Source organism: Salmo salar, chromosome ssa06 (genome assembly GCF_905237065.1).
Source record: "Salmo salar chromosome ssa06, Ssal_v3.1, whole genome shotgun sequence".
In the NCBI taxonomy this organism is placed as follows: Eukaryota; Metazoa; Chordata; class Actinopteri; order Salmoniformes; family Salmonidae; genus Salmo; species Salmo salar.
The window spans coordinates 95,723,211-95,749,884 of record NC_059447.1 but is presented as its reverse complement, the minus strand read 5'-3'; the positions used below and the strand labels follow the sequence as shown (position 1 = coordinate 95,749,884).

The following is a 26,674-nucleotide window of genomic DNA, read 5'->3' as shown; positions in this document are numbered from 1 at the left end:
TCTCTCTCGGTCTCTCTCTCGGTCTCTCTCTGTCTCTCTCTGTCTCTCTCGGTCTCTGTCTCTCTCTCTGTCTCCTCTCTCTCTCGGTCTCTCTCTCGGTCCCTCTCTCTCTCGGTCTCTGTCTCTCTCTCTCTCTCTCTCTCTCTCTCTGTCTCTCTCTCCTCTCTGTTTTTCTCCCTGTCTAGTATCTGGAGTTGTTGCGGTCAGTTCAGAACCGTCCGGTCAAGTGTCTGACAATCATGTGGTCTCTGGGACAGGCTGGCTACTACGACCTCAGCCAGGGGCTACGAGGTAACACGCGCACGTACGCACGTGCACACGCACGCTGCACACGTACACACCCAGGCCAGGATTCAATCTAAGGTGTCTCATATCAAATGTTATTTGTCACATGCAGCGAATACAACAGGTGGAGACCTTACTTACAAGATGATAATAATGGTGGGGATGGCTGCCATTTTACCAACTGGCTGCCATTTTACCAACTGGCTGCCATTTTACCAACTGTGCTATTTTGCTTGTTTTTTTGTTCCCCCCCCACATTATTTTTAACTCATTTTGTACATAATGTTGCTGCTACTGTCTCTTACGACCGAAAAGAGCTTCTGGATTACTCACGTCAAACTGGACTTGAGATTTTTTCTTTAATGAGTCCGACGTGAAGGATATACTGCTTTGTCAAGAGAAGGCCCAAATCCCTGTCATCAGCGTGAAAGGGGGAGGAGGGCGCGGTGCCTGTCAGAATTAGCCGACGAGTAGGTAAATCACCACTACCCTCTGTATTATTGGCCAACGTGCAAATCGTTTGAAAACAAACTGGACGATCTACGATTTAAGACTTCCCTACCAAACGGGACTTTAAAACCGGTAATATATGTTTCACCGAGACGCGGCTGAACGACGACACGCATAATCTAGAGCATGCATGAGAGCACCAGCTGTTCCGGACGACTGTGTGATCACGCTCTCGCTAGCCGATGTGAGCAAGACCTTTAAACAGCTCAACATTCACAAAGCCGCTGGGCCAGATGGATTACCAGGACGTGTACTCACAGAATGCGCGGACCAACTGTCAAGTGTCTTCACTGACATTTTCAACCTCTCCCTGACCGAGTCTGTAATACCTACATGTTTCAAACAGACTGTGACCAAGAAAAGCGAAGTTAACCAGCCTAAATGACTACCGACCCGTAGCACTCACGTCTGTAGCCATGAAGTGCTTTGAAAGGCTGGTCATGGCTCACATCAACACCATTATGCCGGAAACCCTAGACCCATTCCAAATTCGCATTCCGCCCCAACCAATCCACAGATGATGCAATGCCAATAGCACTCCACACTGCTCTTTCCCACCTGGACAAAAGGAACACCTATGTGAGAATGCTATTCATTGACATCCCCCCACAATTTTTGTGGCCTTCCTCTGAAACCGCCTAGTGTATATAGGTCCTGGATGTCAGGAAGTTTGGCCCCAGTGACGTACTGGGATGTACGCAGTACCCTCTGCAGGTAGCCTAGTGGTTAGTGTTGGGCCAGTAACCGTGAAAGGTTGCTGGATCGAATCCCCGAGCTGACAAGATTAAAATCTGTCATTCTGCCCCTGAGCAAGGCAGTTAACTCACTGTTCCCCGGGCGCCGAAGACATGAATGTCGATTTGAGGCAGCCCCCGCAACTCTGATTCAGAGGGGTTGGGTTAAATGCGGAAGACACATTGCCCTCAACTGAATTCAGTTGTACAACTGACTAGGTATCCCCCTCCTTTTCCCCTTACCCTTACTTTCAGATGCTGAAGAGTTGCCATACCTGGCAGTGATGGGGATCCCGAGTGGCGCTGCGGTCTAAGGCACTGCATCTCAATGCTAGAGGCGTCACTACAGACCCTGGTTCGATTCCAGGGTGTATCACAACCGGCTGTGATTGGGAGTCCCATAGAGCGGCGCACAATTGGCCCAGCGTCGTCCGGGTTTGGCTGTTATTGTAAATAAGAATTTGTTCTTAACTGACTTGCCTAGTTAAATACAATAAATGATGCAACTGGTCAGGATGCTCTCGATGGTGCAGCTGTATAACTTTTTGAGGATCTGGGGACCCATGCCAAGTCTTTTCAGTCTCCTGAGGGGGAAAAGGTGTTGTCGTGCCCTCTTCACGACTGTCTTGGTGTGTTTGGACCATGATAGTTTGTTGATGATGTGGACACCAAGGAACTTGATACTCTTGACCGGCTCCACTTCAGCCCCTACGATGTTAATGGGGGGCCTGTTATGCCATCCTTTCCCTTTAGTCCACAATCATCTCCTTTGTCTTGCTCACATTGAGGGAGATGTTGTCCTGGCAGTGACAACCTCCCTATAGGCTGTCAAATCGTTGTCGGTGATCAGGCCTCTACCACTGTTGTGTCGTCAGCAAACTTAATGATGGTGTTGGAGTCGTCAGTGGCCACGCAGTCATGAGTGAACAGGGAGTACAGGAGGGGGCTGAGCACGCACCCCTGAGGGGCCCCCACATTGAGGATCAGCGTGGCAGATGTGTTGTTGCCTACCCTTACCGTCTGGGGGCGGCCCGTCAGGAAGTCCAGGATCCAGTTGCAGAGGGAGGTGTTCAGTCCCAGGATCCTTAGCTTAGTGATGAGCTTTGAGGGCACTATGGTGTTTGAACGCTGAGCTGTAGTCAACAGTCTTCTCACCCTAAGGATTAACTGTGTGTGTTGCAGTATGGCTGGGTATCATGCTGCCAGTCCTGGGGGTGAAGGCCCTGTCCTCCTACGCCATCGCATACCTGGAGAGACTACTGCTGTAAGTCCCTGACCTCTAACCCCTACCCCACCCTACCTGGGGAGACTACTGCTGTAAGTCCCTGACCTCTAACCCCCACCCTACCTGGGGAGACTACTGCTGTAAGTACCTGACCTCTAACCCCTACCCTACCTGGAGAGACTACTGCTGTAAGTCCCTGACCTCTAACCCCTACCCTACCCTACCTGGAGAGACTACTGCTGTAAGTCCCTGACCTCTAACCCCTACCCTACCTGGGGAGACTACTGCTGTAAGTCCCTGACCTCTAACCCCTACCCTACCTGGAGAGACTACTGCTGTAAGTCCCTGACCTCTAACCCCTACCCTACCCTACCTGGGGAGACTACTGCTGTAAGTCCCTGACCTCTAACCCCTACCCTACCCTACCTGGGGAGACTACTGCTGTAAGTCCCTGACCTCTAACCCCCACCCTACCTGGAGAGACTACTGCTGTAAGTCCCTGACCTCTAACCACCCTACCCTACCTGGGGAGACTACTGCTGTAAGTCCCTGACCTCTAACCCCTACCCTACCTGGGGAGACTACTGCTGTAAGTCCCTGACCTCTAACCCCTACCCTACCCTACCTGGGGAGACTACTGCTGTAAGTCCCTGACCTCTAACCCCTACCCTACCTGGGGAGACTACTGCTGTAAGTCCCTGACCTCTAACCCCTACCCTACCCTACCTGGAGAGACTACTGCTGTAAGTCCCTGACCTCTAACCCCTACCCTACCTGGGGAGACTACTGCTGTAAGTCCCTGACCTCTAACCCCTACCCTACCTGGGGAGACTACTGCTGTAAGTCCCTGACCTCTAACCCCTACCCTACCTGGGGAGACTACTGCTGTAAGTCCCTGACCTCTAACCCCTACCCTACCTGGAGAGACTACTGCTGTAAGTCCCTGACCTCTAACCCCTACCCTACCTGGGGAGACTACTGCTGTAAGTCCCTGACCTCTAACCCCTACCCTACCTGGAGAGACTACTGCTGTAAGTCCCTGACCTCTAACCCCTACCCTACCTGGGGAGACTACTGCTGTAAGTCCCTGACCTCTAACCCCTACCCTACCTGGGGAGACTACTGCTGTAAGTCCCTGACCTCTAACCCCTACCCTACCTGGAGAGACTACTGCTGTAAGTACCTGACCTCTAACCCCTACCCTACCCTACCTGGGGAGACTACTGCTGTAAGTCCCTGACCTCTAACCCCTACCCTACCTGGGGAGACTACTGCTGTAAGTACCTGACCTCTAACCCCTACCCTACCTGGGGAGACTACTGCTGTAAGTCCCTGACCTCTAACCCCTACCCTACCTGGGGAGACTACTGCTGTAAGTCCCTGACCTCTAACCCCTACCCTACCTGGGGAGACTACTGCTGTAAGTCCCTGACCTCTAACCCCTACCCTACCCTACCTGGGGAGGCTACTGCTGTAAGTCCCTGACCTCTAACCCCTACCCTACCTGGGGAGACTACTGCTGTAAGTCCCTGACCTCTAACCCCTACCCTACCTGGGAGACTACTGCTGTAAGTCCCTGACCTCTAACCCCTCCACCCTACCTGGGGAGACTACTGCTGTAAGTCCCTGACCTCTAACCCCTACCCTACCCTACCTGGGGAGACTACTGCTGTAAGTCCCTGACCTCTAACCCCTACCCTACCTGGGGAGACTACTGCTGTAAGTCCCTGACCTCTAACCCCTACCCTACCTGGGGAGACTACTGCTGTAAGTCCCTGACCTCTAACCCCTACCCTACCCTACCTGGGGAGACTACTGCTGTAAGTCCCTGACCTCTAACCCCTACCCTACCTGGGGAGACTACTGCTGTAAGTCCCTGACCTCTAACCCCTACCCTACCTGGGGAGACTACTGCTGTAAGTCCCTGACCTCTAACCCCTACCCTACCTGGGGAGACTACTGCTGTAAGTCCCTGACCTCTAACCCCTACCCTACCTGGGGAGACTACTGCTGTAAGTCCCTGACCCCTACCCTACCTGGAGAGACTACTGCTGTAAGTCCCTGACCTCTAACCCTACCCTACCTGGGGAGACTACTGCTGTAAGTCCCTGACCTCTAACCCCTACCCTACCTGGGGAGACTACTGCTGTAAGTCCCTGACCTCTAACCCCTACCCTACCTGGGGAGACTACTGCTGTAAGTCCCTGACCTCTAACCCCTACCCTACCTGGGGAGACTACTGCTGTAAGTCCCTGACCTCTAACCCCTACCCTACCTGGGGAGACTACTGCTGTAAGTCCCTGACCTCTAACCCCGACCCTACCTGGGGAGACTACTGCTGTAAGTCCCTGACCTCTAACCCCTACCCTACCTGGGGAGACTACTGCTGTAAGTCCCTGACCTCTAACCCCTACCCTACCCTACCTGGGGAGACTACTGCTGTAAGTCCCTGACCTCTAACCCCTACCCTACCTGGAGAGACTACTGCTGTAAGTCCCTGACCTCTAACCCCTACCCTACCCTACCTGGGGAGACTACTGCTGTAAGTCCCTGACCTCTAACCCCTACCCTACCTGGGGAGACTACTGCTGTAAGTCCCTGACCTCTAACCCCTACCCTACCTGGGGAGACTACTGCTGTAAGTCCCTGACCTCTAACCCCTACCCTACCTGGAGAGACTACTGCTGTAAGTCCCTGACCCTAACCCCTACCCTACCCTACCTGGGGAGACTACTGCTGTAAGTCCCTGACCTCTAACCCCTACCCTACCCTACCTGGGGAGACTACTGCTGTAAGTCCCTGACCTCTAACCCCTACCCTACCTGGGAGACTACTGCTGTAAGTCCCTGACCTCTAACCCCCACCCTACCTGGGGAGACTACTGCTGTAAGTACCTGACCTCTAACCCCTACCCTACCTGGGGAGACTACTGCTGTAAGTCCCTGACCTCTAACCCCTACCCCTACCTGGGGAGACTACTGCTGTAAGTCCCTGACCTCTAACCCCTACCCTACCTGGGGAGACTACTGCTGTAAGTCCCTGACCTCTAACCCCTACCCTACCTGGGGAGACTACTGCTGTAAGTCCCTGACCTCTAACCCCTACCCTACCTGGGGAGACTACTGCTGTAAGTCCCTGACCTCTAACCCCTACCCTACCTGGGAGACTACTGCTGTAAGTCCCTGACCTCTAACCCCTACCCTACCTGGGGAGACTACTGCTGTAAGTCCCTGACCTCTAACCCCTACCCTACCTGGGAGACTACTGCTGTAAGTCCCTGACCTCTAACCCCTACCCTACCTGGGGAGACTACTGCTGTAAGTCCCTGACCTCTAACCCCTACCCTACCTGGGAGACTACTGCTGTAAGTCCCTGACCTCTAACCCCTACCCTACCTGGGGAGACTACTGCTGTAAGTCCCTGACCTCTAACCCCTACCCTACCTGGGGAGACTACTGCTGTAAGTCCCTGACCTCTAACCCCTACCCTACCTGGGGAGACTACTGCTGTAAGTCCCTGACCTCTAACCCCTACCCTACCCTACCTGGGGAGACTACTGCTGTAAGTCCCTGACCTCTAACCCCTACCCTACCTGGGGAGACTACTGCTGTAAGTCCCTGACCTCTAACCCCTACCCTACCTGGGGAGACTACTGCTGTAAGTCCCTGACCTCTAACCCCTACCCTACCTGGGGAGACTACTGCTGTAAGTCCCTGACCTCTAACCCCTACCCTACCTGGGGAGACTACTGCTGTAAGTCCCTGACCTCTAACCCCTACCCTACCTGGGGAGACTACTGCTGTAAGTCCCTGACCTCTAACCCCTACCCTACCTGGGGAGACTACTGCTGTAAGTCCCTGACCTCTAACCCCTACCCTACCTGGGGAGACTACTGCTGTAAGTCCCTGACCTCTAACCCCCTACCCTACCTGGGGAGACTACTGCTGTAAGTCCCTGACCTCTACCCCCTACCCTACCTGGGGAGACTACTGCTGTAAGTACCTGACCTCTAACCCCTACCCTACCCGGGGAGACTACTGCTGTAAGTCCCCGACCTCTAACCCCTACCCTACCCGGGGAGACTATTGCTGTAAGTCCCTGACCTCTAACCCCTACCCTACCTGGGGAGACTACTGCTGTAAGTCCCTGACCTCTAACCCCTACCCTACCTGGGGAGACTACTGCTGTAAGTCCCTGACCTCTAACCCCTACCCTACCTGGGGAGACTACTGCTGTAAGTCCCTGACCTCTAACCCCTACCCTACCTGGGAGACTACTGCTGTAAGTCCCTGACCTCTAACCCCTACCCTTACCTGGGGAGACTACTGCTGTAAGCTGACTCACCCCTACCCTACCTGGGAGACTACTGCTGTAAGTCCCTGACCTCTAACCCCTACCCTACCTGGGGAGACTACTGCTGTAAGTCCCTGACCTCTAACCCCTACCCTACCTGGGGAGACTACTGCTGTAAGTCCCTGACCTCTAACCCCTACCCTACCTGGGGAGACTACTGCTGTAAGTCCCTGACCTCTAACCCCTACCCTACCTGGGGAGACTACTGCTGTAAGTCCCTGACCTCTAACCCCTACCCTACCTGGGGAGACTACTGCTGTAAGTCCCTGACCTCTAACCCCTACCCTACCTGGGGAGACTACTGCTGTAAGTCCCTGACCTCTAACCCTACCCTACCTGGGGAGACTACTGCTGTAAGTCCCTGACCTCTAACCCCTACCCTACCTGGGGAGACTACTGCTGTAAGTCCCTGACCTCTAACCCCTACCCTACCTGGGGAACTACTGCTTAAGCCCCCTCTAACCCCTACCCTACCTGGGGAGACTACTGCTGTAAGTCCCTGACCTCTAACCCCTACCCTACCTGGGGAGACTACTGCTGTAAGTCCCTGACCTCTAACCCCTACCCTACCTGGGGAGACTACTGCTGTAAGTCCCTGACCTCTAACCCCTACCCTACCTGGGGAGACTACTGCTGTAAGTCCCTGACCTCTAACCCCTACCCTACCTGGGGAGACTACTGCTGTAAGTCCCTGACCTCTAACACCCTACCCTACCTGGGGAGACTACTGCTGTAAGTCCCTGACCTCTAACCCCTACCCTACCTGGGGAGACTACTGCTGTAAGTCCCTGACCTCTAACCCCTACCCTACCTGGGGAGACTACTGCTGTAAGTCCCTGACCTCTAACCCCTACCCTACCTGGGGAGACTACTGCTGTAAGTCCCTGACCTCTAACCCCTACCCTACCTGGGGAGACTACTGCTGTAAGTCCCTGACCTCTAACCCCTACCCTACCTGGGGAGACTACTGCTGTAAGTCCCTGACCTCTAACCCTACACCCTACCTGGGAGACTACTGCTGAGTCACTCAACCCCTACCCTACCTGGGGAGACTACTGCTGTAAGTCCCTGACCTCTAACCCCTACCCTACCTGGGGAGACTACTGCTGTAAGTCCCTGACCTCTAACCCCTACCCTACCTGGGGAGACTACTGCTGTAAGTCCCTGACCTCTAACCCCTACCCTACCTGGGGAGACTACTGCTGTAAGTCCCTGACCTCTAACCCCTACCCTACCTGGGGAGACTACTGCTGTAAGTCCCTGACCTCTAACCCCTACCCTACCTGGGGAGACTACTGCTGTAAGTCCCTGACCTCTAACCCCTACCCTACCTGGGGAGACTACTGCTGTAAGTCCCTGACCTCTAACCCCTACCCTACCTGGGGAGACTACTGCTGTAAGTCCCTGACCTCTAACCCCTACCCTACATGGGGAGACTACTGCTGTAAGTCCCTGACCTCTAACCCCCTACCCTACCTGGGGAGACTACTGCTGTAAGTCCCTGACCTCTAACCCCTACCCTACCTGGGGAGACTACTGCTGTAAGTCCCTGACCTCTAACCCCTACCCTACCTGGGGAGACTACTGCTGTAAGTCCCTGACCTCTAACCCCTACCCTACCTGGGGAGACTACTGCTGTAAGTCCCTGACCTCTAACCCCTACCCTACCTGGGGAGACTACTGCTGGAAGTCCCTGACCTCTAACCCCTACCCTACCTGGGGAGACTACTGCTGTAAGTCCCTGACCTCTAACCCCTACCCTACCTGGGGAGACTACTGCTGTAAGTCCCTGACCTCTAACCCCTACCCTACCTGGGGAGACTACTGCTGTAAGTCCCTGACCTCTAACCCCTACCCTACCTGGGGAGACTACTGCTGTAAGTCCCTGACCTCTAACCCCCACCCTACCTGGGGAGACTACTGCTGTAAGTCCCTGACCTCTAACCCCTACCCTACCTGGGGAGACTACTGCTGTAAGTCCCTGACCTCTAACCCCTACCCTACCTGGGGAGACTACTGCTGTAAGTCCCTGACCTCTAACCCCTACCCTACCTGGGGAGACTACTGCTGTAAGTCCCTGACCTCTAACCCCTACCCTACCTGGGGAGACTACTGCTGTAAGTCCCTGACCTCTAACCCCTACCCTACCTGGGGAGACTACTGCTGTAAGTCCCTGACCTCTAACCCCTACCCTACCTGGGGAGACTACTGCTGTAAGTCCCTGACCTCTACCCTACCTGGGAGACTACTGCTGAAGTCCCCTACCCTACCTGGGGAGACTACTGCTGTAAGTCCCTGACCTCTAACCCCCTACCCTACCTGGGAGACTACTGCTGTAAGTCCCTGACCTCTTAACCCCTACCCTACCTGGGGAGACTACTGCTGTAAGTCCCTGACCTCTAACCCCTACCCTACCTGGGGAGACTACTGCTGTAAGTCCCTGACCTCTAACCCCTACCCTACCTGGGGAGACTACTGCTGTAAGTCCCTGACCTCTAACCCCACCCTACCCTACCTGGGGAGACTACTGCTGTAAGTCCCTGACCTCTAACCCCTACCCCACCCGGGGAGACTACTGCTGTAAGTACCTGACCTCTAACCCCTACCCTACCTGGGGAGACTACTGCTGTAAGTCCCTGACCTCTAACCCCCTACCCTACCTGGGGAGACTACTGCTGTAAGTCCCTGACCTCTAACCCCTACCCTACCTGGGGAGACTACTGCTGTAAGTCCCTGACCTCTAACCCCTACCCTACCTGGGGAGACTACTGCTGTAAGTCCCTGACCTCTAACCCCTACCCTACCCCCTGGGGAGACTACTGCTGTAAGTCCCTGACCTCTAACCCCTACCCTACCTGGGGAGACTACTGCTGTAAGTTCCTGACCTCTAACCCCTACCCTACCTGGGGAGACTACTGCTGTAAGTCCCTGACCTCTAACCACCCTACCCTACCTGGGGAGACTACTGCTGTAAGTCCCTGACCTCTAACCCCTACCCTACCTGGGGAGACTACTGCTGTAAGTCCCTGACCTCTAACCCCTACCCTACCTGGGGAGACTACTGCTGTAAGTCCCTGACCTCTAACCCCTACCCTACCTGGGGAGACTACTGCTGTAAGTCCCTGACCTCTAACCCCTACCCTACCTGGGGAGACTACTGCTGTAAGTCCCTGACCTCTAACCCCTACCCTACCTGGGGAGACTACTGCTGTAAGTCCCTGACCTCTAACCCCTACCCTACCAGGGGAGACTACTGCTGTAAGTCCCTGACCTCTAACCCCACCCTACCTGGGGAGACTACTGCTGTAAGTCCCTGACCTCTAACCCCTACCCTACCTGGGGAGACTACTGCTGTAAGTCCCTGACCTCTAACCCCTACCCTACCTGGGGAGACTACTGCTGTAAGTCCCTGACCTCTAACCCCTACCCTACCTGGAGAGACTACTGCTGTAAGTCCCTGACCTCTAACCCCTACCCTACCTGGGGAGACTACTGCTGTAAGTCCCTGACCTCTAACCCCCTACCCTACCTGGGGAGACTACTGCTGTAAGTCCCTGACCTCTAACCCCCCACCCTACCTGGGGAGACTACTGCTGTAAGTCCCTGACCTCTAACCCCTACCCTACCCGGGGAGACTACTGCTGTAAGTCCCGACCTCTAACCCCTACCCTACCTGGGGAGACTACTGCTGTAAGTCCCTGACCTCTAACCCCTACCCTACCTGGGGAGACTACTGCTGTAAGTCCCTGACCTCTAACCCCTACCCTACCCTACCGGGGAGACTACTGCTGTAAGTCCCTGACCTCTAACCCCTACCCTACCCTGGGGAGACTACTGCTGTAAGTCCCTGACCTCTAACCCCTACCCTACCTGGGAGACTACTGCTGTAAGTCCCTGACCTCTAACCCCTACCCCCTACCTGGGGAGACTACTGCTGTAAGTCCCTGACCTCTAACCCCTACCCTACCTGGGGAGACTACTGCTGTAAGTCCCTGACCTCTAACACCCTACCCTACCTGGGGAGACTACTGCTGTAAGTCCCTGACCTCTAACCCCTACCCTACCTGGGAGACTACTGCTGTAAGTCCCTGACCTCTAACCCCTACCCTACCTGGGGAGACTACTGCTGTAAGTCCCTGACCTCTAACCCCTACCCCTACCTGGGGAGACTACTGCTGTAAGTCCCTGACCTCTAACCCCTAACCACTGGGGAGACTACTGCTGTAAGTCCCTGACCTCTAACCCCTACCCTACCTGGGGAGACTACTGCTGTAAGTCCCTGACCTCTAACCCCTACCCTACCTGGGGAGACTACTGCTGTAAGTCCCTGACCTCTAACCCCTACCCTACCTGGGGAGACTACTGCTGTAAGTCCCTGACCTCTAACCCCTACCCTACCCGGGGAGACTACTGCTGTAAGTCCCTGACCTCTAACCCCTACCCTACCTGGGGAGACTACTGCTGTAAGTCCCTGACCTCTAACCCCTACCCTACCTGGGGAGACTACTGCTGTAAGTCCCTGACCTCTAACCCCTACCCTACCTGGGAGACTACTGCTGTAAGTCCCTGACCTCTAACCCCTACCCTACCTGGGGAGACTACTGCTGTAAGTCCCTGACCTCTAACCCCTACCCTACCTGGGGAGACTACTGCTGTAAGTCCCTGACCTCTAACCCCTACCCTACCTGGGGAGACTACTGCTGTAAGTCCCTGACCTCTAACCCCTACCCTACCTGGGGAGACTACTGCTGTAAGTCCCTGACCTCTAACCCCTCCCCTACCTGGGGAGACTACTGCTGTAAGTCCCTGACCTCTAACCCCTACCCTACCCTGGGGAGACTACTGCTGTAAGTCCCTGACCTCTAACCCCTACCCTACCTGGGGAGACTACTGCTGTAAGTCCCTGACCTCTAACCCCTACCCTACCTGGGGAGACTACTGCTGTAAGTCCCTGACCTCTAACCCCTACCCTACCCCTGGGGAGACTACTGCTGTAAGTCCCTGACCTCTAACCCCTACCCTACCTGGGAGACTACTGCTGTAAGTCCCTGACCTCTAAACCCTACCCTACCTGGGGAGACTACTGCTGTAAGTCCCTGACCTCTAACCCCTACCCTACCTGGGGAGACTACTGCTGTAAGTCCCTGACCTCTCACCCTACCTGGGGAGACTACTGCTGTAAGTCCCCGCAACCCCTACCCTACCTGGGGAGACTACTGCTGTAAGTCCCTGACCTCTAACCCCTACCCTACCTGGGGAGACTACTGCTGTAAGTCCCTGACCTCTAACCCCTACCCTACCTGGGGAGACTACTGCTGTAAGTCCCTGACCTCTAACCCCTACCCCTACCTGGGGAGACTACTGCTGTAAGTCCCTGACCTAACCACCCTACCCTACCTGGGGAGACTACTGCTGTAAGTCCCTGACCTCTAACCCCTCTCCTACCCTCCTGGGGAGACTACTCTGAAAGTCCCCCCTAACCCCTACCACCTGGGGAGACTACTGCTGTAAGTCCCGACCTCTAACCCCTACCCCACCTGGGGAGACTACTGCTGTAAGTCCTGACCTCTAACCCCTACCCTACCTGGGGAGACTACTGCTGTAAGTCCCTGACCTCTAACCCCTACCCTACCTGGGGAGACTACTGCTGTAAGTCCCTGACCTCTAACCCCTACCCTACCTGGGGAGACTACTGCTGTAAGTCCCTGACCTCTAACCCCTACCCTACCTGGGGAGACTACTGCTGTAAGTCCCTGACCTCTAACCCCTACCCTACCTGGGGAGACTACTGCTGTAAGTCCCTGACCTCTAACCCCTACCCTACCTGGGAGACTACTGCTGTAAGTCCCTGACCTCTAACCCCTACCCTACCTGGGGAGACTACTGCTGTAAGTCCCTGACCTCTAACCCCTACCCTACCTGGGGAGACTACTGCTGTAAGTCCCTGACCTCTAACCCCTACCCTACCTGGGGAGACTACTGCTGTAAGTCCCTGACCTCTAACCCCTACCCTACCTGGGGAGACTACTGCTGTAAGTCCCTGACCTCTAACCCCTACCCCTACCTGGGGAGACTACCGCTGTAAGTCCCTGACCTCTAACCCCTACCCTACCTGGGGAGACTACTGCTGTAAGTCCCTGACCTCTAACCCCTACCCTACCTGGGGAGACTACTGCTGTAAGTCCACATGCCTCTAACCCCACCTACCTACCTGGGAGACTACTGCTGTAAGTCCCTGACCTCAACCTACCCTACCTGGGGAGACTACTGTATGAACCTAACCCCTACCCTACCTGGGAGACTACTGCTGTAAGTCCCTGACCTCTAACCCCTACCCTACCTGGGGAGGATTACTGCGGTAAGTCCCTGACCTCTAACCCCTACCTGGGGAGACTACGAAGAACAACCCCGAAGGAGATATGGTGGTCCCTTGACTAACCCCACCCTACCTACCGGGGAGACTACTGCTGTAAGTCCCCGACTCTAACCCCTACCCTACCTGGGGAGACTACTGCTGGGAATCTGACCTCTAACCCCTACCCTACCTGGGAGACTACCTGTAAGTCCCTGACCTCTAACCCCCACCCTACTTGGGAGACTACGTAAGTCTGACTCTCTAACCCCTACCCCCCTACCTGGGAGACTACTGCTGTAAGTCCTGACCTCTAACCCCTACCCTACCCCACCTGGGGAGACTACTGCTTAAGTCCCTGACCTACCTCTACCCCTACCTGGGGAGACTACTGCTGTAAGTCCCTGACCTCTAACCCCTACCCTACCTGGGGAGACTACTGCTGTAAGTCCCTGACCTCTAACCCCTACCCTACCTGGGGAGACTACTGCTGTAAGTCCCTGACCTCTAACCCCCACCCTACCTGGGGAGACTACTGCTGTAAGTCCCTGACCTCTAACCCCTACCCTACCTGGGAGACTACTGCTGTAAGTCCCTGACCTCTAACCCCTACCCTACCTGGGAGACTACTGCTGTAAGTCCCTGACCCTGCAAACCTACCCCCTACCCTACCAGGAGACTACTGCTGTAAGTCCCTGACCTCTAACCCCACCCTACCTGACCCCGGAGCACTGCTGTAAGTCCCTGACCTCCTAACCCCTACCCTACCTGGGGAGACTACTGCTGTAAGTCCCTGACCCTAACCCCTACCCCTACCTGGGAGACTACTGCTGTAAGTCCCTGACCTCTAACCCCTACCCTACCTGGGGAGACTACTGCTGTAAGTCCCTGACCTCTAACCCCTACCCTACCTGGGGAGACTACTGCTGTAAGTCCCGACCTCTAACCCTACCCTACCTGGGAGACTACTGCTGTAAGTCCCTGACCTCTAACCCCAACCTACCTGGGGAGACTACGAAGCCCCTGACCTAACCCCTGAGAGACTCCTTAACCCCTACCCTACCTGGGGAGACTACTGCTGTAAGTCCCTGACCTCTAACCCCTACCCCACCTGGGGAGACTACTGCTGTAAGTCCCTGACCTAACCCCACTCCTACCTGGGGAGACTACTGCTGTAAGTCCCTGACCTCTAACCCTACCCTACCCTACCTGGGGAGACTACTGCTGTAAGTCCCTGACCTCTAACCCCTACCCTACCTGGAGAGACTACTGTGAGTCCCTGACCTCTAACCCCTACCCTACCTGGGGAGACTACTGCTGTAAGTCCTGACCTCTAACCCCTACCCTACCTGGGGAGACTACTGCTGTAAGTCCCTGACCTCTAACCCCTACCCTACCTGGGGAGACTACTGCTGTAAGTCCCTGACCTCTAACCCCTACCCTACCTGGGGAGAACTGCTGTAAGTCCCTGACCTCTAACCCCTACCCTACCCTACCTGGGGAGACTACTGCTGTAAGTCCCCTGACCTCTAACCCCTACCCTACCTGGGGAGACTACTGCTGTAAGTCCCTGACCTCTAACCCCTACCTACCCTACCTGGGGAGACTACTGTAAGTCCCTGGCCTCTAACCCCTACCCTACCCTACCTGGGGAGACTACTGCTGTAAGTCCCTGACCTCTAACCCCTACCCTACCTGGGGAGACTACTGCTGTAAGTCCCTGACCTCTAACCCCTACCCTACCGGACGGGGAGACTACTGCTGTAAGTCCCTGACCTCTAACCCCTACCCTACCTGGGGGACTACTGCTGTAAGTCCCTGACTTAACCCCCCTTCCTGGGAGACTACTGCTGTAAGTCCCTGACCTCTAACCCCTACCCTACCTGGGGAGACTACTGCTGTAAGTCCCTGACCTAACCCCTACCCCACCCTACCTGGGGAGACTACTGCTGTAAGTCCCTGACCTCAAACCCCTACCCACCTGAGAGACTACTGCTGTAAGTCCCTGACCTCTAACCCCTACCCTACCTGGGGAGACTACTGCTGTAAGTCCCTGACCTCTAACCCCTACCCTACCTGGGGAGACTACTGCTGTAAGTCCCTGACCTCTAACCCCTACCCTACCTGGGGAGACTACTGCTGTAAGTCCCTGACCTCTAACCCCTACCCTACCTGGGGAGACTACTGCTGTAAGTCCCCTGACCTCTAACCCCTACCCTACCCTACCTGGGGAGACTACTGCTGTAAGTCCCTGACCTCTAACCCCTACCCTACCTGGGGAGACTACTGCTGTAAGTCCCTGACCTCTAACCCCTACCCTTACCTGGGGAGACTACTGCTGTAAGTCCCTGACCTCTAACCCCTACCCTACCTGGGGAGACTACTGCTGTAAGTCCCTGACCTCTAACCCCTACCCTACTACCTGGGAGACTACTGCTGTAAGTCCACTACCCTACCTGGAGAGAACTGCTGTAAGTCCCCGACCCCTACCCTACCTGGGGAGACTACTGCTGTAAGTCCCTGACCTCTAACCCCTACCCTACCCTACCTGGGGAGACTACCTGTAAGTCCCTGAACTAACCCCTACCCTACCTGAGACATGCTGGAAGTCCCTGACCTCTAACCCCCACCCTACCTGGGGAGACTACTGCTGTAAGTCCCTGACCTCTAACCCCTACCCTACCTGGGGAGACTACTGCTGTAAGTCCCTGACCTCTAACCCCTACCCTACCCTACCTGGGGAGACTACTGCTGTAAGTCCCTGACCTCTAACCCCTACCCTACCTGGGGAGACTACTGCTGTAAGTCCCTGACCTCTTAACCCCTACCCCTACCGGGGAGACTACTGCTGTAAGTCCTGACCTCTAACCCCTACCCCTACCTGGGGAGACTACTGCTGTAAGTCCCTGACCTCTAACCCCTACCCTACCTGGGGAGACTACTGCTGTAAGTCCCTGACCTCTAACCCCTACCCTACCTGGGGAGAACAAGAAACTCCCGGGAGACTACTGCTGTATCCCCGGAGAGACTCGTAACCCCGACCCTACCCTACCTGGGGAGACTACTGCTGTAAGTCCCTGACCTCTAACCCCTACCCTACCTGGGGAGACTACTGCTGTAAGTCCCTGAACTCTAACCCCTACCCTACCTGGGAGACTACTGCTGTAAGTCCCTGACCTCTAACCCCTACCCTACCTGGGGAGACTACTGCTGTAAGTCCCTGACCCCTAACCCCCTACCCTACCTGGGGAGACTACTGCTGTAAGTCCCTGACCTCTAAACCCGACCCTACCTGGAGACTCTATGACCTCTAACCCTACCCTACCTGGGGAGACTTGTGACCTCTGACCCCTACCCTACCCTACCTGGGAGACTATAAGTCCCTGACCTCTAACCCCTACCCTACCTGGGGAGACTACTGCTGTAAGTACCTGACCTCTAACCCCTACCCTACCTGGGGAGACTACTGCTGTAAGTCCCTGACCTCTAACCCCACCCTACCCTACCTGGGGAGACTACTGCTGTAAGTCCCTGACCTCTAACCCCTACCCCTACCTGGGGAGACTACTGCTGTAAGTCCCTGACCTCTAACCCCCACCCTACCTGGGGAGACTACTGCTGTAAGTCCCTGACCTCTAACACCCTACCCTACCTGGGGAGACTACTGCTGTAAGTCCCTGACCTCTAACCCCCTACCCTACCTGGGGAGACTACTGCTGTAAGTCCCTGACCTCTAACCCCTACCCTACCTGGGGAGACTACTGCTGTAAGTCCCTGACCTCTAACCCCTACCCTACCTGGGGAGACTACTGCTGTAAGTCCCTGACCTCTAACCCCTACCCTACCTGGGGAGACTACTGCTGTAAGTCCCTGACCTCTACCCCTACCCTACCTGGGGAGACTACTGCTGTAAGTCCCTGACCTCTAACCCCTACCCTACCTGGGGAGACTACTGCTGTAAGTCCCTGACCTCTAACCCCTACCCTACCTGGGGAGACTACTGCTGTAAGTCCCTGACCTCTAACCCCTACCCTACCTGGGGAGACTACTGCTGTAAGTCCCTGACCTCTAACCCCTACCCTACCTGGAGAGACTACTGCTGTAAGTCCCTGACCTCTAACCCCTACCCTACCTGGGGAGACTACTGCTGTAAGTCCCTGACCTCTAACCCCTACCCTACCTGGGGAGACTACTGCTGTAAGTCCCTGACCTCTAACCCCTACCCTACCTGGGGAGACTACTGCTGTAAGTCCCTGACCTCTACCCTAACCCCTACCTGGGGAGACTACTGCTGTAAGTCCCTGACCTCTAACCCCTACCCTACCTGGGGAGACTACTGCTGTAAGTCCCTGACCTCTAACCCCTACCCTACCTGGGGAGACTACTGCTGTAAGTCCCTGACCTCTAACCCCTACCCTACCTGGGGAGACTACTGCTGTAAGTCCCTGACCTCTAACCCCTACCCTACCTGGGGAGACTACTGCTGTAAGTCCCTGACCTCTAACCCCTACCCTACCTGGGGAGACTACTGCTGTAAGTCCCTGACCTCTAACCCCTACCCTACCTGGAGAGACTACTGCTGTAAGTCCCTGACCTCTAACCCCTACCCTACCCTACCTGGGGAGACTACTGCTGTAAGTCCCTGACCTCTAACCCCTACCCTACCTGGGGAGACTACTGCTGTAAGTCCCTGACCTCTAACCCCTACCCTACCTGGGGAGACTACTGCTGTAAGTCCCTGACCTCTAACCCCTACCCTACCCGGGGAGACTACTGCTGTAAGTCCCTGACCTCTAACCCCTACCCTACCTGGGGAGACTACTGCTGTAAGTCCCTGACCTCTAACCCCTACCTGGGACTCTTCTCACCCTACCCTACCTGGGGAGACTACTGCTGTAAGTCCCTGACCTCTAACCCCTACCCTACCTGGGAGACTACTGCTGTAAGTCCCTGACCTCTAACCCCTACCCTACCTGGGAGACTACTGCTGTAAGTCCCTGACCTCTAACCCCTACCCTACCCTACCTGGGGAGACTACTGCTGTAAGTCCCTGACCTCTAACCCCTACCCTACCCTACCTGGGGAGACTACTGCTGTAAGTCCCTGACCTCTAACCCCTACCCTACCTGGGGAGACTACTGCTGTAAGTCCCTGACCTCTAACCCCTACCCTACCTGGGGAGACTACTGCTGTAAGTCCCTGACCTCTAACCCCTACCCTACCTGGGGAGACTACTGCTGTAAGTCCCTGACCTCTAACCCCTACCCTACCTGGGGAGACTACTGCTGTAAGTCCCTGACCTCTAACCCCTACCCTACCTGGGGAGACTACTGCTGTAAGTCCCTGACCTCTAACCCCTACCCTACCCTACCTGGGGAGACTACTGCTGTAAGTCCCTGACCTCTAACCCCTACCCTACCTGGGGAGACTACTGCTGTAAGTCCCTGACCTCTAACCCCTACCCTACCTGGAGAGACTACTGCTGTAAGTCCCTGACCTCTAACCCCTACCCTACCTGGGGAGACTACTGCTGTAAGTCCCTGACCTCTAACCCCTACCCTACCTGGGGAGACTACTGCTGTAAGTCCCTGACCTCTAACCCCTACCCTACCTGGGGAGACTACTGCTGTAAGTCCCTGACCTCTAACCCCGACCCTACCCTACCTGGGGAGACTACTGCTGTAAGTCCCTGACCTCTAACCCCTACCCTACCTGGGGAGACTACTGCTGTAAGTCCCTGACCTCTAACCCCTACCCTACCTGGGGAGACTACTGCTGTAAGTCCCTGACCTCTAACCCCTACCCTACCTGGGGAGACTACTGCTGTAAGTCCCTGACCTCTAACCCCTACCCTACCTGGGGAGACTACTGCTGTAAGTCCCCGACCCCTACCCTACCTGGAGAGACTACTGCTGTAAGTCCCCGACCCCTACCCTACCTGGGGAGACTACTGCTGTAAGTCCCTGACCTCTAACCCCTACCCTACCCTACCTGGGGAGACTACTGCTGTAAGTCCCTGAACTCTAACCCCTACCCTACCTGGGGAGACTACTGCTGTAAGTCCCTGACCTCTAACCCCTACCCTACCTGGGGAGACTACTGCTGTAAGTCCCTGACCTCTAACCCCTACCCTACCTGGGGAGACTACTGCTGTAAGTCCCTGACCTCTAACCCCACCCTACCCTACCTGGGGAGACTACTGCTGTAAGTCCCTGACCTCTAACCCCCACCCTACCCTACCTGGGGAGACTACTGCTATAAGTCCCTGACCTCTAACCCCTACCCTACCTGGGGAGACTACTGCTGTAAGTACCTGACCTCTAACCCCTACCCTACCCTACCTGGGGAGACTACTGCTGTAAGTCCCTGACCTCTAACCCCTACCCTACCCTACCTGGGGAGACTACTGCTGTAAGTCCCTGACCTCTAACCCCTACCCTACCTGGGGAGACTACTGCTGTAAGTCCCTGACCTCTAACCCCTACCCTACCTGGGGAGACTACTGCTGTAAGTCCCTGAACTCTAACCCCTACCCTACCTGGGGAGACTACTGCTGTAAGTCCCTGACCTCTAACCCCTACCCTACCTGGGGAGACTACTGCTGTAAGTCCCTGACCTCTAACCCCTACCCTACCTGGGGAGACTACTGCTGTAAGTCCCTGACCTCTAACCCCTACCCTACCTGGGGAGACTACTGCTGTAAGTCCCTGACCTCTAACCCCTACCCTACCCTACCTGGAGAGACTACTGCTGTAAGTCCCTGACCTCTAACCCCTACCCTACCTGGGGAGACTACTGCTGTAAGTCCCTGACCTCTAACCCCTACCCTACCTGGGGAGACTACTGCTGTAAGTCCCTGACCTCTAACCCCTACCCTACCTGGGGAGACTACTGCTGTAAGTCCCTGACCTCTAACCCCTACCCTACCTGGGGAGACTACTGCTGTAAGTACCTGACCTCTAACCCCTACCCTACCTGGGGAGACTACTGCTGTAAGTACCTGACCTCTAACCCCTACCCTACCTGGGGAGACTACTGCTGTAAGTCCCTGACCTCTAACCCCTACCTGGGCAAGGGCCCAATCCCCAATGGACCCTACACCCTATGCACGTGTGGAGATCTGAGAGGATTTGATTGGTTTAGGCAATAATGGTTAAGCCTCCATCTACCTAGCCTATCAGAGGGCAGAGTGGAGCTATTACCATATTGATCATCTGAGCCACCAAGTGGGATTTGTTTTTTGTAAATTGCAGTTTGTTTCTCTCCAGGCTCCATGTTAACCTGACTAAAGGTTTTGGGGTCATGGGACCTAAAGACTTCTTCCCACTGCTGGACTTCGCCTACATGCCGAAGAATGCCCTGTCACCAAGGTAACACACACACAGACGCCTGACTGTCTGAATGCCCTGTCACCAAGGTAACACACAGACGCCTGACTGTCTGAATGCCCTGTCACCAAGGTAACACACACACAGACGCCTGACTGTCTGAATGCCCTGTCACCAAGGTAACACACACACAGACGCCTGACTGTCTGAATGCCCTGTCACCAAGGTAACACACACAGACACCTGATTGCCCTGTCACCAAGGTAACACACACACAGACGCCTGACTGTCTGAATGCCCTGTCACCAAGGTAACACACACACAGACGCCTGACTGTCTGAATGCCCTGTCACCAAGGTAACACACACACAGACGCCTGACTGTCTGAATGCCCTGTCACCATGGTAACACACAGACGCCTGACTGTCTGAATGCCCTGTCACCAAGGTAACACACACACAGACGCCTGACTGTCTGAATGCCCTGTCACCAAGGTAACACACACACAGACGCCTGACTGTCTGAATGCCCTGTCACCAAGGTAACACACACAGACGCCTGACTGTCTGAATGCCCTGTCACCAAGGTAACACACACACAGACGCCTGACTGTCTGAATGCCCTGTCACCAAGGTAACACACACACAGACGCCTGACTGTCTGAATGCCCTGTCACCAAGGTAACACACACACAGACGCCTGACTGTCTGAATGCCCTGTCACCATGGTAACGCACACACAGACGCCTGACTGTCTGAATGCCCTGTCACCATGGTAACGCACACACAGACGCCTGACTGTCTGAATGCCCTGTCACCATGGTAACGCACAGACGCCTGACTGTCTGAATGCCCTGTCACCATGGTAACGCACAGACGCCTGACTGTCTGAATGCCCTGTCACCATGGTAACGCACAGACGCCTGACTGTCTGAATGCCCTGTCACCAAGGTAACACACGCACAGACGCCTGACTGTCTGAATGCCCTGTCACCATGGTAACGCACAGACGCCTGACTGTCTGAAAGTGGGAGTAACTATGGATTTTTAAAACCATTTCCTTGAAATTCTCCGCTCTTTGTTAACAGGGGGGATCCATATTTATGAACGCAACAAAACTATTTTTCTGCTCCTGGAGTAGCTGGTGTTCCTGCAAGCCGATTGGCTGTGCTATTAATACAGAGATTTCTGCACATGTGTGGGACTTTATAACTGAGGCAGCAGCTGTGTCTAACTTCATGTTGTGCATGAAAAGACGGCCCTTGTCTTCCAGCTGGCGTATTCCATGCTGTAAGCACCATCTCTGCCTCGTTGTAGGATTGGAGTTTGGATACGTCCAGCTATTTGCATATTGTGCGATTTTTTTTTTTTTTTTTTTTTTTTTTTTTTTTTTTAAAGCCATGATCGCCATGTTCCTACAGTCTCCGCTGTCTGTCGTAACTGGATGGCAAAGTAAACATGGCACGAAGGCAGACGGGTCAATCCACTTAGATACTGAGTTACATGCAGCTATTTAGGGAAGTTTATCAAACAAGACCGACAAGCAGCCAATAGGAGACAGTCTAAAGCAGAATAACTATGTAGATTATCATCACCCAATAGGAGACAGTCTAAAGCAGAATAATTTGCCTTAATAATCTTTTTGGGGATGTTGGTTCTAATCGCCGGAGGGTTTTTTATTTCCGCTATTCAGAAACACGAGGCAAAGGCTACATCGCCGTGGTTCAGTAGGGGGCTGGGCTACGTGGTTCAGTAGGGGGCTGGGCTACGTGGTTCAGTAGGGGCTGGGCTACGTGGTTCAGTAGGGGGCTGGGCTACGTGGTTCAGTAGGGGGCTGGGCTACGTGGTTCAGTGGGGGGCTGGGCTACGTGGTTCAGTAGGGGGCTGGGCTACGTGGTTCAGTAGGGGGCGTGGCTACGTGGTTCAGTAGGGGCGTGGCTACGTGGTTCAGTAGGGGGCTGGGCTACGTGGTTCAGTAGGGGGCTGGGCTACGTGGTTCAGAAGGGGTGGGCTCGTTTCGAGGGGGCTGGGCTACGTGGTTCAGTAGGGGGCTGGGCCACGTGGTTCAGTAGGGGGCTGGGCTACGTGGTTCAGTAGGGGCTGGGCTACGTGGTTCAGTAGGGGCTGGGCTACGTGGTTCAGTAGGGGGCGGGGCTACGTGGTTCAGTGGGGGGCTGGGCTACGTGGTTCAGTAGGGGGCTGGGCTACGTGGTTCAGTAGGGGGCTGGGCTACGTGGTCAGTGGCCCGTGGTTCAGTAGGGGCTGGGCCACGTGGTCCAGTAGGGGCTGGGCTACGTGGTTCAGTAGGGGGCTGGGCTACGTGGTTCAGTAGGGGGCTGGGCTACGTGGTCCAGTAGGGGGCGTGGCTACGCGGTTCAGTAGGGGGCGTGGCTACGCGGTTCAGTAGGGGGCGTGGCTACGTGGTTCAGTAGGGGGCCGGGCTACGTGGTTCAGTAGGGGGCTGGTCGCCGCGGTTCAGAAGGGGCGTGGCTACGCGGTTCAGTGTAAAATAACACATGTACAGACGTGATCCGGGTCCAAACCCTCCCCTAACCCGGACGACACTGGGCCAAATGTGTGCCACCCTATGGGACTTCCGGTCACGGCCGGTAATGATACAGCCTGGGATGGAACCGGGTCTGTAGTGATGTAGTCTCTTAGACCGCTGTGATACAGCCTGGGATGGAACCGGGACTGTAGTCTCTTAGACCGCTGTGATACAGCCTGGGATGGAACCGGGACTGTAGTCTCTTAGACCGCTGTGATACAGCCTGGGATGGAACCGGGTCTGTAGTGATGTAGTCTCTTAGACCGCTGTGATACAGCCTGGGATGGAACCGGGTCTGTAGTAGTTGTTGGGGACCAGTCTGTGATACAGCCTGGGATGGAACCGGGTCTGTAGTAGTTGTTGGGGACCAGTCTGTAGCCAGCAGTTACAGGACTAGTCTACTATCAATTATTTCCCAATTATTTGTAAATTCTCTTTTTTTTAATAGTGACCTTTTTAAACAACATACCACAGTCAGTAGGATATATATATGTGTGTATATATATAACCAAACATTATGAAACAGAACCGTCATGGAAAGTAATAATAATGATCCTAGCAACGCTTTTCCTTCCGACATGGACACTTTTTTTAGCTCCGTTGTTTGGAGTGCTGTCACCATTAGAAAGGGTTTAATGGTAACTTATCTCAGCAGGATACATAGATGATGGGAAGAGATGGCTGCTTTGGTCTACTTGCCAAGCAGAGCTGTTTTATCAAGACACCATTTTCATGACAAATTACCCAATGGATCATGATGATTTTCTGGGGGTGCAAAGATTTTTGTTTTGTTTTGGTGAGCAGCTGCGATGTTCTCTCCGTTACTCAGGCAACGCCATACAAAGTCGATTTACCTCGCTTCATATTTCACTGAAATAAAAACAATTCAAATGTTTAGTGATAGTTGGGGCTCGGTAAAAAAAAAAGTTTTATTCTGTGTGTGACTGTGTGTGTGTGACTGTGTGTGTGTGACTGTGTGTGTGGATGCGTAGCCTCCAGGAGCAGCTGTGTCGTCTGTACCCTCGTCTGAAGGTGTTGGCGTTTGGGGCGAAGCCCGAAATGACCCTCCACACTTACCTTCCCTCCTTCCTGTCCCGGGCCACGCCCCACTGCCCTGATGATATGAAGAGAGAGGTAATACACAGGGACCCTTTGACTTTCTCCACATTTTGTTAAGTTACAGCCTTATTCTAAAATGGATTAAATACATGTTTTTTCCCTCATCAACCTACAAACAATACCCCATAATGACATCACAATACCCCATAATGACATCACAACACCCCATAATGACATCACAATACCCCATAATGACATCACAATACCCCATAATGACATCACAATACCCCATAATGACATCACAATACCCCATAATGACATCACAATACCCCATAATGACATCACAATACCCCATAATGACATCACAATACCCCATAATGACATCACAATACCCCATAATGACATCACAATACCCCATAATGACATCACAACACCCCATAATGACATCACAATACCCCATAATGACATCACAACACCCCATAATGACATCACAACACCCCATAATGACAAAGCAATACCCCATAATGACAAAGCAAAAACAGGGGTTTTTTTGGACATTTTTGCAAATGTATTCAAAATAAAAAGATACCATATTTACGGAAGTAGTCTCTTTGCTTTGAGACTCAACTGAGCTCAGGTGCATCCTGTTTCCATTGATCATCCTTGAGATGTTTCTACAACTTGATTGGAGTCCAGGTGTGGTAAATTAAATTGACTGGACATGATTTGGAAAGGCACACACCTGTCTATATAAGGTCCCACAGTTGGCAGTGCATGTCAGAGCAAAAACCAAGAGATGTTGGTGCTGCAGGCAGTCTAGTGGTTAGAGTTCTGGGCCAGTAACCGAAAGATTGCTAGATCGAATCCCAGAGTTGACGAGGTAAAAATCAGTCGTTCTGCCCCTGAACGAGGCAGTTAAACCCGCTGTTCCTAGGCCGTCATTGTAAATAAGAATTTGTTCTGAACTGACTTGCCTAGTTAAATAAAGGTTAAATAAATGAGGTCATAGGAATTATCCGTAGAGCTCCGAGACAGGATTGTGTCGAGGCACAGATCTGGGAAAAGGGTTCCAAAACATTTCTGCTGAAGGTCCGAAGAATCATTCTTCAAATTAGCCACCCTTTGCCTTGATGACAGCTTTGCACACTCTTGGCATTCTGTAATCCAGCTACATGAGGAATGCTTTTCCAACAGTCTTGAAGGAGTTCCCACATATGCTGAGCACTTGTTGGCTGCTTTTCCTTCACTCTGCGGTCCAGCTCATCCCAAACCATCCAAATTGAGTCGATGTTGGGTGATTGTGAAGACCAGGTCATCTGATGCAGCACTCCATCACTCTCCTTCTTGGTCAAATAGCCCCTTACACAGCCTGGAGGTGTGTTGGGTCATTGTCCTGTTGAAAAACAAATGACAGTCCCACTAAGCGCAAACCAGGTGTGATGGCGTATCGCTGCAGAATGCTGTGGTCGCCATGCTGGTTAAGTGTGCCTTGAATTCTAAATATATCACTGACAGGGTCACCAGCAAAGCACCATCACACCTCCTCCTCCATGCTTCACGGTGGGAACCACACATGCGGAGATCATCCGTTTACCTACTCGGAGTCTCACAAAGACACGGCGGTTGGAACCAAAAATATCAAATTTGGTCTCATCAGACTAAAGAACAGATTTCCACCGGTCTAATGTCCATTTCTCGTGTTTCTTGGCCCAAGCAAGTCTCTTCTTATTGGTGTCCTTTGGTAGTGTTTTCTTTGCAGTAATTCACAGTCTCCTCTGAACAGTTGATGTTGAGATGTGTCTGTTACTTGAACTCTGTGAAGCATTTATTTGGGCTGCAATTCCTGAGGCTGGTAACTACTGAACGTATCCTCTGCAGCAGAGGTAACTCTGGGTCTTCCTTTCCTGTGGCGGTGCGAGCCAGTTTCATCACAGCGCTTGATGGTTTTTGCGACTGCACAGGAAGAAACTTAAAGTTCTTGACATTTTCCAGATTGACTGTCGCTTTTCTCATTTGCGACCAAGCTTTAATCTTCCTGACTGATGTCTTGAGATGTTGCTTCAATATATCCACATAATTTTCCACCCTCATGATGCCATCTATTTTGTGAAGTTCACCAGTCCCTCCTGCAGCAAAGCACCCCCACAACATGATGCTGCCACCCCCGTGCATCACGGTTGGGATGGTGTTCTTCGGCTTGCAAGCCTCCCCCTTTTTCCTCCAAACATAACGATGGTCATTATGGCCAAACAGTTCTATTTTTGTTTCATCAGACCAGAGG

General features: G+C 53.9%; 1 protein-coding gene across 3 annotated transcripts in view; it reads left to right on the top strand.

Moving 5' to 3' along the window:
• Positions 1-26,674, top strand: part of tmem214 (transmembrane protein 214) — a 66,715-nt gene that overhangs the window by 20,634 nt on the left and 19,407 nt on the right. For all 3 annotated transcript variants that reach the window (XR_006770392.1, XM_045721257.1, XM_014206295.2), the window contains exons 6-9: positions 186-291; positions 2,712-2,793; positions 20,728-20,829; positions 24,327-24,468. Coding sequence is in view for 2 of the 3 variants with exons in the window: in XM_045721257.1 (XP_045577213.1) it covers positions 186-291; positions 2,712-2,793; positions 20,728-20,829; positions 24,327-24,468 (432 nt within the window). In the remaining variant the exon portion in view is untranslated. The remainder of the gene's footprint in view (positions 1-185; positions 292-2,711; positions 2,794-20,727; positions 20,830-24,326; positions 24,469-26,674) is intronic.